Here is an 11,731-nt window from a genome sequence, read left to right as displayed (position 1 = left end):
GTTTGGTGATAATTTATATTTACAGGTAAATTAGGAGATCTCAACGAACTGCCTTTTATCATCATTTATTAATTGAACAAAGATTTTTTTGGAAGCCTAGTGTGTGCTCAAGTGAAATGCTGAGGAATGAATAATTATGAAATTATTACATAAAGTGCAGTGGTTTTATTGAAACACACCTTTAACAAAACCCAGAGTCCTCAGTGGAATATGTATGAGATACTGAAATAGGTAACTGAAATTTGGTCACTTCTTATAATGGGACATGAAAGAGAGGGGTGGGTTCAGTCACTCTTTACCTACAACACTTAATTTACTACTTTGCACACAGTAGTAGGTGTATCAACAGAGCTCTTGAGTAGTCAACTTACTTTCCCACCATATCTGACATTTAGTACGATCCTGGTTTATAGTAGAAAGAAAGAGGAGGAAGGTGGTATGAAAGGGAACAATAATTTGTAATGCCTATGCCTTCTATCAGATAAGCGTGGGATTGTTTTGCGTCTACTAATTTACTGAGTTCTTAAAATGCCCCACTCAAGAGGTATTGGGAGTCTCATGTTACACAGGGGATAACTGACCACAAGAGAGGTTAACCTCGGCTCATGGCATTTAGCTAGAAAATGATCCAAATCAAGATTCAAATCCAGGTTTCTGTGAGTCCACAGTCTATATTTTCTACTCTACCATCAGTCTTTTAGAACCTGAATTCCCTCCTCACTTAACTATAAGTGAATTCATTCTTTTTATCTATAAATAATTTATTTATTATAAATATTTCTTTGGAAACCTCAAAATATAGAGAAAATCATTGAGAAACTTAAACTCCTTCTCCACGGTGTCCTTCGGTGTGAGAAGAGGATCAATGGGCTAGGCATTCTCAGAAGGATAATGCATCAGTTGTAGTGTCAGCTGAGAAAACCTACATTTCCAGTGCATGAAAATAGCAGGACTTGAGTGCTTGAGAGTTTCCACATTCACATAACTTACTGGGGACCAATGGATATAACCACTGCAATCAATATAGGCTAAGCACAAATAAAGACTTCCCAATTAAAAAAAATCAAAGTAACTTGAAATCCTCATTTCTATCATGAATATAACTCTTTTGATTTACCAAGCCACTCGTACAGTTTTGGGGAATGAGTACCTGCTGAGAACCTTACTCAGAGCAGTCTTCACTTCTTTATTTCTCAGTGTGTAGACGAGAGGGTTGAGCAGTGGGGTGATCACAGTGTAGGTCACTGCCATGAGCCGGTCCTTATCAGAGGAGTATAGGGATGTGGGCCTCAGGTAGATGAAGGAGGCACAGCCATAGTGGACGATGACCACTGTGAGGTGGGAGGCGCAGGTGGCAAAGGCCTTGCGCTGTCCCTCAGCTGATGCAATCTTGAGGATGGTGGAGACAATGAAAACATAGGAGATGAAGATCAGCACAAAGGGGACCAGCAAGACCAGAATGCTGAGGAAGAAGATGACCATCTCCTTCAGGTTGGTGTCAGCGCAGCCTAGTTTTATGACTGGGGAAATATCACAGAAAAAGTGGTTGATCTGATTGGAGGCACAGAAGGGCACACTAAACACCAAGACATTGACAACCACAGAGATCAAGAAGCCACAGCAGCTGGAGGCTAGAACTAGCTGCACACAGGTGGCTCGGCTGACAACAAGTGTGTAGTTGAGAGGGTTGCAGATGGCAATGTAGCGATCATACCCCATTACAGCAATTAGAAAACAGTTGGTACAAGCCAAGCCCACGAAGAAGAAGAGCTGAGCAGAACACCCGGAGAAAGAAATAGTCTGACATGTGGAAAGCAGGTTGGTCAGCATTTTTGGTACAGTGACCAAGGTGTAGCAGGTTTCAGAGCAGGAGAGGACAAAGAGAAAAAAGTACATAGGAGTGTGCAAAGTCCTGTCTAGCCGAATGACAGTCATGATGGTGGCATTGGCCATCAGCGTGGTCAGGTAAACCAGGAGGAAGATGAAGAAGAGAAGGATCTGCAGATCCCCCAGGTTTGAGAAGCCTATAAGGATGAATTCAGTGATCATGCTCTGGTTCTGTCTTGTCATTGGTCAGTGGGAATCGGATTCACACATCCTGAAATTATGAACAGAGAGAATCTGACAAAAGGGAAATGCCCCAAAGAGGCCATATTTGTGTTTCTGCACAAAGCTGAAAATATTGGCTTGAAGACATGAGTAGCAAACCCTTAAGCACAGTGATCATAGGATGGAGGAAAGCAGGAGGCAGGGGAAGTGACCTAAAATATGTCCCAATTCAAGGACACCTGAAATTTCATACACAGTCTGCTAAATCAAGAAGTGATTTAGAGCTCATCTCACCTAATCCTGTCATTTTATGGAAAAAGAAAGGGAGGCACAAAAAGATCAAGCCATTTATTTAACGCACATGAGAACAACAGCCCTCAGAAATCACTTACCTGAAAAGCATTCTTATGACCGTTTCAGAAAAAAACAAAAACCAATGAAAAGTGTTCTATCCAGCCCCTCCTATGTTGGCCTCAAACAGTGTTTGCTTAGATACAATGAAGTATTTTTTAATATTATTAATTAAAAGTGTAGAGATTTATTTATGATAAATAATCAGTTGTGAAGCCTTTGGGACAGGCGTAGAATGATCCCACATATTGGGATTTTCTTTGTCATGATTGCATGGGAATTTGGGATTAAGAGGCTAAGTAGAGCTCCAACTCAGTGCAAAGGGTGACGAGGTCTCCATTCTTCCAGAATGTTCTAAGAACAACTCTCCCCATTATCTGTGTGAAGATCTGTCATTTAATCTGAGAGCACGTAGTGCTGAAAGCTTCCGACTAGGCTGAGACAAGCAGACAATCTTTATATTAGAAGAAGCTCAGGAATTTCCTTCCTCAATTTGCACCCAATTCTGTGAACTTTTTATATAAACCTGGGATATATGTCTAGTCCCCACAGTCAAGATCCAATTATAAGAAACCCTCAGACACAGCGCAGGCTGCTCTCTTGCTACGTGTCTTCATTGTCGAGAACCTTCTTATTCAGAAATGAACCAGATATGCCTCCTTGACTCATGCAGCCCTAGCTTTGGAAGTGTCCCCTGCTGACACCTGCAAGGGGTTCTTTTTATCAGTGACAACCCTTTAGTTATTGGAGTAGTGATCATATCCCTTTAGGGGTCTCATTTTCCTCCTAACACTCTTAGTTCTCTCAATTATTTTTCATGACATTATTTCTGGAAGTCTCTGTCCTGATCATCGCCTCAGGTATTTTACTCCTGAGCGTTACAACACACTTCTGGCTTCAGCTGTAGAAACGTGGCTTGTCCATGACCATTATACATCACTAATTTCCCTCCCTCTGTCTTCACAATTAACATTAATTTCTTTTCCTACTGTTCTTTATCCCCCACAGTCAATATTTATCCCTGCTACCAAACCCCAGCTTAATACTGATCTCCAGAAAGGCTTCTCTGAGTAGCTGTAAGGCTTTGATTACTGTGTGTGTCTACTTCTCTGTCCGTTTGTTCTGGGACCATGTGTTGGAACCAAAGCAGAGAAAGGCCGGCAAGGACACAGAAGCCAGACTGTGAGGCTGGGACCATGACTCTGACACTGACCAGCTTTATGACTGTGGAAATCACCTCAGGCTTTCATCTGAGATGGCAATCATGTGAGCAGAAACCATTTCATGAGCACCAAATGCTCACAGTTAAGTCCCTGACTCAGAGTGAACACTCAGGAAGTGCTAGCTGTATCTCACCCACATGCCTCACATTACAAATTGGGAAACTGAGGCCCGGAGAGGTAAAGTGTAAAGTTCTAAGTTGTGTAGCATTTTAGCAGCAGAGGTGAGACTGTACCCCAAATATCTAAAACTCTCCCATCCTGGGCTCTGCCTTCTCATTAACTTGGGTTCGATTTTTGAGATTTCCTCTGTACTGTGTGCTTACATACCAGTGGCTGGGGAAACAGATCAGTGTGTCCTTTACTCTATGGGACCCCATAAGGCAGTCTGCCCCTCCCGCCTCTCCTTCTTCCACCTTCACTGTGTCACCAAAGCTTTCCTTCTGCTAAAGTACACATCTGTGCTACCATTCAGGATGTGTCCTCCTATTTCCTGGTTCAGGCCTGTTTTAGAAATAGTTGCCAATTTTATACTCGTAACCTTTTCCTCCCTTTTTCCTCTCCTTATTGAGATGGCAAAACTTGTTCACTGGACCACTGGATCTTTGTTCCCCATGTTTCCCCCTGGATCCTGATGCTCTGGCCCAGTTCACCTGTGCATGGTGTCCACCAGTTGTTCTGCCTCTGAGTCTTCCCATGGGGCCCAGGACTTTTGTAGACTGAGAGGAAAGTCTGGTGCTATGGCCACAATGCAAGGGAAACACTTACATTTAGAGGCGGAGTTGCTGCCCAATCCCAGGTCTCCTTCTGTGTCCTGTCACAGTATAAAGGGAGAGACAAACAGGCAAACTCTCTAAGAACATCAAGCAGTATTTTCTTTCTAGAATTAATTGGAGGAAGTTCAGGGGCTATGAGCCTTTAAAGAGGAAAGAAAGCTCTGTTTGCTGTATGGACTGGAGATAAGTGGACAGCCTCCATCTCATCAGCCCTGTATTCCTGGTGGCAGAGGTGCCAGTGAAATCCCTGGGTCTTATAGAAGTAGGGGACCCCAAGGGGATTGAGGCCTTGGAGGGAAGTACTTTTTGGATTCTGGGCATAAAAAACTTGAGATAAAAAGAATTAAATAAATTATGTACTTTACTTGATCTGTGTAGAGGATGGATAGCTTTGAATACTATGATTTTTTTCCCCCACAGGTCATTCATTTTGGCTCAAGTTTCCATTTGCTCAATGAAATAAGGCAATATAACTCACTTTATCATTGGCCTTATAGATTCTGCATATAGAGTAAGTGTTTTAAGGGATTACATAAGTGCCTTCTTTGACAAATATCATAGTTTCCTCCTCTTTCAAGTGTGCTTGTTGAATAAACCAGATAATTATTTTTCTGTATCTCTCCTGCTTCATGCATCTTTGCTATGCTTGCATTCCAAGGGGGCACAAATTCTAAACTTTTCGACACTTCTCTGTTAGATTCATCTTTTCACAGACATGTTTTAATTCAGATATTCAACTATGCATCCGTCAGTTCATTAATTTAATCATTATGCATTAAGTACTAATGTCATTCCAGGCACTCTGGTGATTGTTTTGTGGGGAGGGCTTCGCAAAGAGGGAAATGACATAGCCCATGATGGTGGTGGTTCATGGGCCACATACACATGAGCTTCCTGCAGTTCATGGGAAGATGCCTGTCATTGGATTTACCCAGGATCTTCTGGGTAAGAAGTATTTGGGGTGGGGTTTGGGAATAGTTTGAACTTGGTTCAAGTGATTTCTTTTCCTCTTAGCATGTTTAGAACTACAGTCCTTTGTCTGAAAAGAATGTGATGTTTAGAAGGGGAGATGGAGAAATAAGGCAAAGAGGGCTAAGACTGAGGCCCGCTGAGAATGCTGCAGCATTACCCATGCCCAGGGGCCAAACAGTGGGTCTCAACCTCCTCAAATTTCCCTTACACATCTCTCCCTTCCAATAGGATGCCTCTTCCTGCATGATTCAGGATTTTTGGGCTACGTAGGGAGGGAAGAAATCATAGATTTCCTTCTTGTTTTAATTTTTAATTTTGAGAAATATAAGGTCCTCATTGATAGACGTATTCTATGGGCTAATAGAAATAAAGAGTCTTGTCAGTGTTGATCTGACTTCTGAGGAGGAGGACACAGGTACTTTAAAGAATTGTTTAAATTGATAGGTCATTTTAGAGAGGGGGCAAAGGACTGTACCATCAAGGTTTCCTTGCTTCTCACTTCCATACTGCAGCTCCGATATTAAGAGCAGCTTTGTGAGCAGCTACTAGGCACCATCCGTATCCATTCACTAGTGCATATAGGCTTGTGACAAGCTCATCGTTCAGACCACATTATGTGCACTTTCAGAAGGAACCCAAGGAGAGCACAGTGGTCCTGCTGAGCTGAGGAGTGTAAATCGGCCTAAAGTGAAAAAGCTTGAGGAGGTAAAGCAGCTGTACTCTGAAAGCAGAATATGAGGGAGGTGGGCCAATTTAGGGAGAGTGTAGTCACCTTCTCTCACCACACAAGATGATTACACTATTACTGACTCTATTCCCTATGCTGTGCTTTTCATCCTCATGACTTATTTATTTTGTAACGGGAAGTTTGTACCTCTTAAATCCCTTCACTGATTTTGTCACCACCCACCCTCTCCCCTCTGGCAACCACCAGTTTGTTGTCTGTATTTATGAGTCTGAATCTGTTTCTTTAGTTAGTTTGTTTGTTAGTTTTGGTTTTTAGATTCCACATTTGAAGTAATAATTAAAGAAAAAAACATCACACACAATAAGCACAATTTAGAAACAGATGGACCAGATTATCAAGACATGCTATAGAGCAACACTGAGCCGGTAATGGTGGCATAAGACTAAGCACATGAATCAATGGGACAGGCTGAACAATATGGACATAACACCATGCATATATCCCCGAATGATTTTCAACAAAGATGGTAAGGTTTTTCAATGAAGAAAGGATAGTCCTTTCAACTTACTGTGATGGACATATTGGATGTATATATGATAAAATACAAATCTTGACTTTTACCAAAAGTCACGCACAATTTAACTAAAAATGTCAAAAGCCATAACTAATTTCAGGAAAAAAACCCAGAAAATCTGTAACTTGGAGTAGACAAATATTTATTAGGTAGGAGACAGAAAACATGAAATATATAAAGAAAGAGGTGATAAATTGAACTACATCAACATTAAAAATGTTGTTATTCTAAAGTTAGATATTGTTAATGGGTGCACAACTCTGATTATACAGACAACTATTGAATGATACACTTTAAAAGTGTAAATAAAATGTTTTGCAAGTTATGTTTCATTAAAACTATTATGACAAACACATAATTAATAAAATTAAAAGGAGTAGGAGAACATATTTGCAAAGTTTATATCTAGTAAAGGACTTTTATCCAGCATACAAAACTATCTCTTGCAAAGGAAAACAAGGAAGACAAACTTGTTAATGAAAATATTGTCAAAGCTTTGAACACATACTTCATTAACAAGAAACAACAAATAGCCAAAAGCACATGAAAGACTGCCTAACATACTAAGTCTTCAATAAATGCATAATAAAAGTACTGTGAAATGTCACTATCCATGTGGGATGTTGAAAAGATGGACAGTAGGTGAAGAAGTGAGGATGTGAGAGAGCAGGATACCTCCTGCATTGCTGGTGGAAATTAGTCACCATACAGCCTTTCTGGAAAACAGTGCCAATTTATAAGCAGCTAAATTTACCTCTAGCAGATGGCATAGCCATTGCTCTCATAGATACTTACCAAAGATAAATGAACATATATATCTACACAATGAATTGGAGACTCATTTTATAAGAGTTTTACTCTGATTAGCCTCAAACTGGAAACAATCAAAATGTCCCCCAACAGTTCAACAGATGAATAAATTGTGGTATATTTGTAAAAGGAATGTTATTAAGCAATAAACAGAAAGTTGATGAATGCAACAACATGAGTGAGTCTCAAAAACTATGCTCAGTGAAAGAAATAAGACACAAAAACGAACATACTCTTTGATTTCACATATATGAAATTATGGGAAAGAGTAAGCCATTCAATAAAAAAGCAAGATTAGTATTTTTTTTAAAGATTTTATTTATTTATTTGCGAGAGAGAGAATGAGAGACAGAGAGCATGAGAGGGAGGAGGGTCAGAGGGAGAAGCAGACTCCCTGCCGAGCAGGGAGCCCAATGCGAGACTCGATCCCGGGACTCCAGGATCATGACCTGAGCTGAAGGCAGTCGCTTAACCAACTGAGCCACCCAGGCGCCCCAAGATTAGTATTTTTCTAAGGACCAAGGCTGGGTGGGATTGACCACAAAAGGATAGAAAGGAACTTTGGGGGGTTGTAGAAATGTTCTATAACTTGACTGGGTGGTTGTCACTTGGGTGTACACATTTTTTTCCAAACTCACCAAACTGTAAATTTAAATTAGGAACATTTTATGGTACGTAAATTAAATCTCCATAAGGTTAGTTTTCAATGTAAAAAGTATTTTAATAAAAATAGAAGTGCAGGGACTCCTGGGAGGCTCAGTCGTTAAGTGTCTGCCTTCAGCTCAGGTCGTGGTCCCAGTGTCCTGGGACCGAGCCCCACATCAGGCTCCCTGCTAGGTGGGAAGCCTGCTTCTCCCTCTCCCACTCCCCCTGCTTGTGTTCCCTCTCTCATTGTGTCTCTCTCCGTCAAATAAAATCTTAAAGAAAAAATAGAAGTGCAAGGGGATCGCTTCATTTTTTAATTTTTTTAGAGAGCAAGACCACCAGTTGGGGCGGGAGGGGTGGGTAGGAGGAGAGAAATCATCTTAAACAGGCCCCATACTCAGTGCAGAGCCCCACACAGGGCTTGATCTATGACCCTGAGATCATGACTTGAACCAAAATCAAGAGTCGTATGCTTTACACCAGGCACCCTTAAATGGAACACTTTAATTCAAAGTCCAAATGCAGTTTTTTAAAGACTTATTTATTTATTTTAGAGAGAGAGCAGGAGGAAGAGGTAGAGGGTGAGAGAGAATCTCCAGCAGACTCTCAGCTAAGTGCAGAGTCTGATGCAGGGCTTGATCTCACAACCCAGAGATCATAACCTGAGCCAAAATCAAGAGCTGGACACTTAGCCAACTGAACCACTGGGGCACCCCTCAAATAAAATTTTTGAACCAAGTAGTTTTACAAATCTATAAAAAAAAATGGGGGGAAAGAAAAATAGGAAAATGTTATCAGCAGAAAATTTCCAAAAGTTGAATAACTGATATATTTATGTAAAATGTTTTACCCTACTAATATGTAATCAAAGAAATATAAAAGGAGACAACATATAATTTTTATCTTTCATCTGCTATAACTGATTAAAAAAAAAAGCACTGTGTATGTCAAGGAGAAATTAACATGTCCACATGTAATTGGTGAAAGTATACATTTACATAGCCTTTGTAGAATTTGTTTGTCAATATGATGCATATGGAAATTTGAAATGCAAATAGATTTTGACTCAGTAATTTCATTCTGTGAATAATGTTAAGAAGATGGTTAACAATTGCTCCAAGGACAATTTCATTTTTTTGTTACAAGACCAAAAGTCTGGGAACTTTATTACATCAAATAAAAAGACATTTATAATATTACACATATAGATAAGAAAAACTCAAGCTCCTGTATCTATTACAAAGATTGAGGTAGAATTATACAGAGTTGTTTTCTGAGAATCAATCAGATTCTACTTGTGGTATTTAAAGTAATGAAAGGCTTGATAGAGGAATTAGAGACTTACACATTTATGTACTGAAGGCTGGGAGAGTGAATGTCAGGAGGCTTGTTCTTGACTTTCAGCATTGAAAGGATTGTAGGGAGCCTCTACCTATGGTCTTGGATGATGCAGCCCTGATCAGTGATGCTCAGGAAATCCAAAAGCCAAGGGTAAAAGCCTATATCTACCACCTGACAAGTGCTCACATAACATGTTCCCAGAAAAAAAACTAACTTTCTTTCTCTTCCATTATTTGTATACTTCTAAACATATCTGAAATTCTCCTGGCAAGTGACGGGGTTCAGGAGAGTTTCTGCCTCCCACTCCCCCAGAATGTGACACTTTGGCATGTGGGTTATTTTGAGCTGAAGGCCCTTGAGACCCTGTGGGCTCAAGACAAACTTTGGTCCTCCCTTAACCACACAGAAGAATCTAAATTGGGGGTCTTTCCCAAAATATGAGTTATTAACAGATAAATTTTATCTGAATGACCCATCTACATGGTAGGGCAAACATCTAATTACCAAACATCTGCTCTTCTTATCACCCTATGAAGTGCATTCCTTTCCTCTGAAACCCAGAGCCCTACCCCTTCTCCTTAGGTCACAATGACATACATACCTCCTTTTGCCTGACTGTCTTTGGATTCCCATGTCTATGTGGATTTTCCACATGTATACCTATTAATTTTAATTGACTTTCTCCTGTTAATCTGTCTCATGTCAATTTCTTAATCCAGCTAGAAGGACCTTCCAGAGGACAGGAAGTGTTGGTCCCTGACCCCTGACACAAAGAATCAGGACAGACTCCAGGGTTTTGATAGGAGAGTACAGCAAAGAGAATCAGAGAAGAATAAGTATGATATGAAGTATCAACAAAATATAACCAGCACAGTTTCCCATTTGGATATTCAACATCCATATATACCCTTCTTTTCATGTTTACCTTTTCAAACAGTAGTAACTAATATCATGCAAATATGTCTCACACAGAGAGTGGCCCCATTCATCTTCATAAAAGGGAGACACAGAGTGTCACAGGTTAAGTATTCCTTGATGGTCTTTCTTTAAAGTTTGAATTATGATGCTTACCACCAGCAACACACCTTATATATACCAGCATATTAAGAGGGGAGGGGAATGGTTAACATATACAAATATATACAAAATTAAGTAAACAAGAAAATAAAACAGCTACTGTAATCCTCATTTCTGGAATTCATCACAAGATTGTCATAGTTATTTATGATTGTTTTATTTCACCTATTGAACATTCTTTTGAGCTTAGCTAGCACCTTAACATTCCCTAAGGATCTGGTCATGGGTGGCTTTGCCTAAATGAGGTTGCTCCAATCAAAATTTGCCTTTGTATGTGAAGTAATAAAAGGTACCCTACCATCTCTCCTAGATTCTACACATGCTCTTCTCTACCCTAGGACTGTAGTAGTGACCCTATTTTCCTTAAAAAATAGTACCCACAAAGGAAGATAGCAAGAGAGGAAGAAAGGAAGGAAGAAACCAACTACAAAAAAGTAAAAAAACAATGAACCAAAGGGCAAGAGTTTTTCCCTAGTCACTTTAAATGTCAATGGAGTAAATACTCCAAAAATAAGACAGAGTGGCTGAATGAATAAAAAAACAAAACAAAACAAAACAAAAAAACAAGAACCAACAATATCCTGCCTACAAGAGACTTGCTTTAGCTTTTAGGACACACATGGGCTAAAAATGAAGGGATGGAAAAACATATTCCATGAAGGACAAGGGTGGCTCTCTTCATACCAGACAAAACAAGCTAGAAGTCAAAAACTGTCACAAGAGACAAACATCATTATATAATGAAAGAAGTGTCAATTTAACAGGAAGATATAACAATTATAAATAATGCTCATCCTACATCAAAGCACCTAAATATATAAAACAAATATTGACAGATCTGAAGGGAGAAACAGACAACAATACGATAATAGTAGATGTCAATACCCCACCCTCCATAAAAGGATCATTCAGACAGAAAGTTGGGAAAGAAACAGAAGAATAAAACAACAGAATAGAAAAAATAGATCTAACAGACATAGAACTTCACACCCAACTGCAGAAGAATATACTTTTTTTTCAAATGTACGTGGAAAATCCTCCCAGATAGATCACATGTTAGGTCACAAAACAAGTCTTAAGAAATTAAAGAGCAATATTTGTTCTTCCAATCCATGAGCATGGAACGTTTTTCCATTTCTTTGTGTCTTCCTCAATTTCTTTCATGAGTATTTTATAGTTTTCTGAGTACAGATCCTTTGTCTCTTTGGTTAGATTTATTCCTAGGTAT

The 11,731-nt window shown here is 39.6% G+C and overlaps 1 protein-coding gene across 1 annotated transcript; it reads right to left on the bottom strand.

The window, feature by feature from the left end:
* Positions 1 to 902: 902 nt before the first annotated feature.
* On the bottom strand, positions 903 to 2,141 carry LOC102741299 (olfactory receptor 10T2-like). Its single transcript, XM_006740870.2, has one exon. The coding sequence runs from the start codon at positions 2,068 to 2,070 to the stop codon at positions 1,114 to 1,116; it is 957 nt and encodes a 318-aa protein (XP_006740933.2). The 5' UTR covers positions 2,071 to 2,141; the 3' UTR covers positions 903 to 1,113.
* Between the last annotated feature and the right edge of the window lie 9,590 nt (positions 2,142 to 11,731).

Source organism: Leptonychotes weddellii, chromosome 6 (genome assembly GCF_054177405.1).
Source record: "Leptonychotes weddellii isolate Sample4059 chromosome 6, ASM5417740v2, whole genome shotgun sequence".
NCBI classification, from domain to species: Eukaryota; Metazoa; Chordata; class Mammalia; order Carnivora; family Phocidae; genus Leptonychotes; species Leptonychotes weddellii.
The sequence above is the reverse complement of the archived record's forward strand: the minus strand, read 5'-3'. Positions and strand labels throughout refer to the sequence as shown.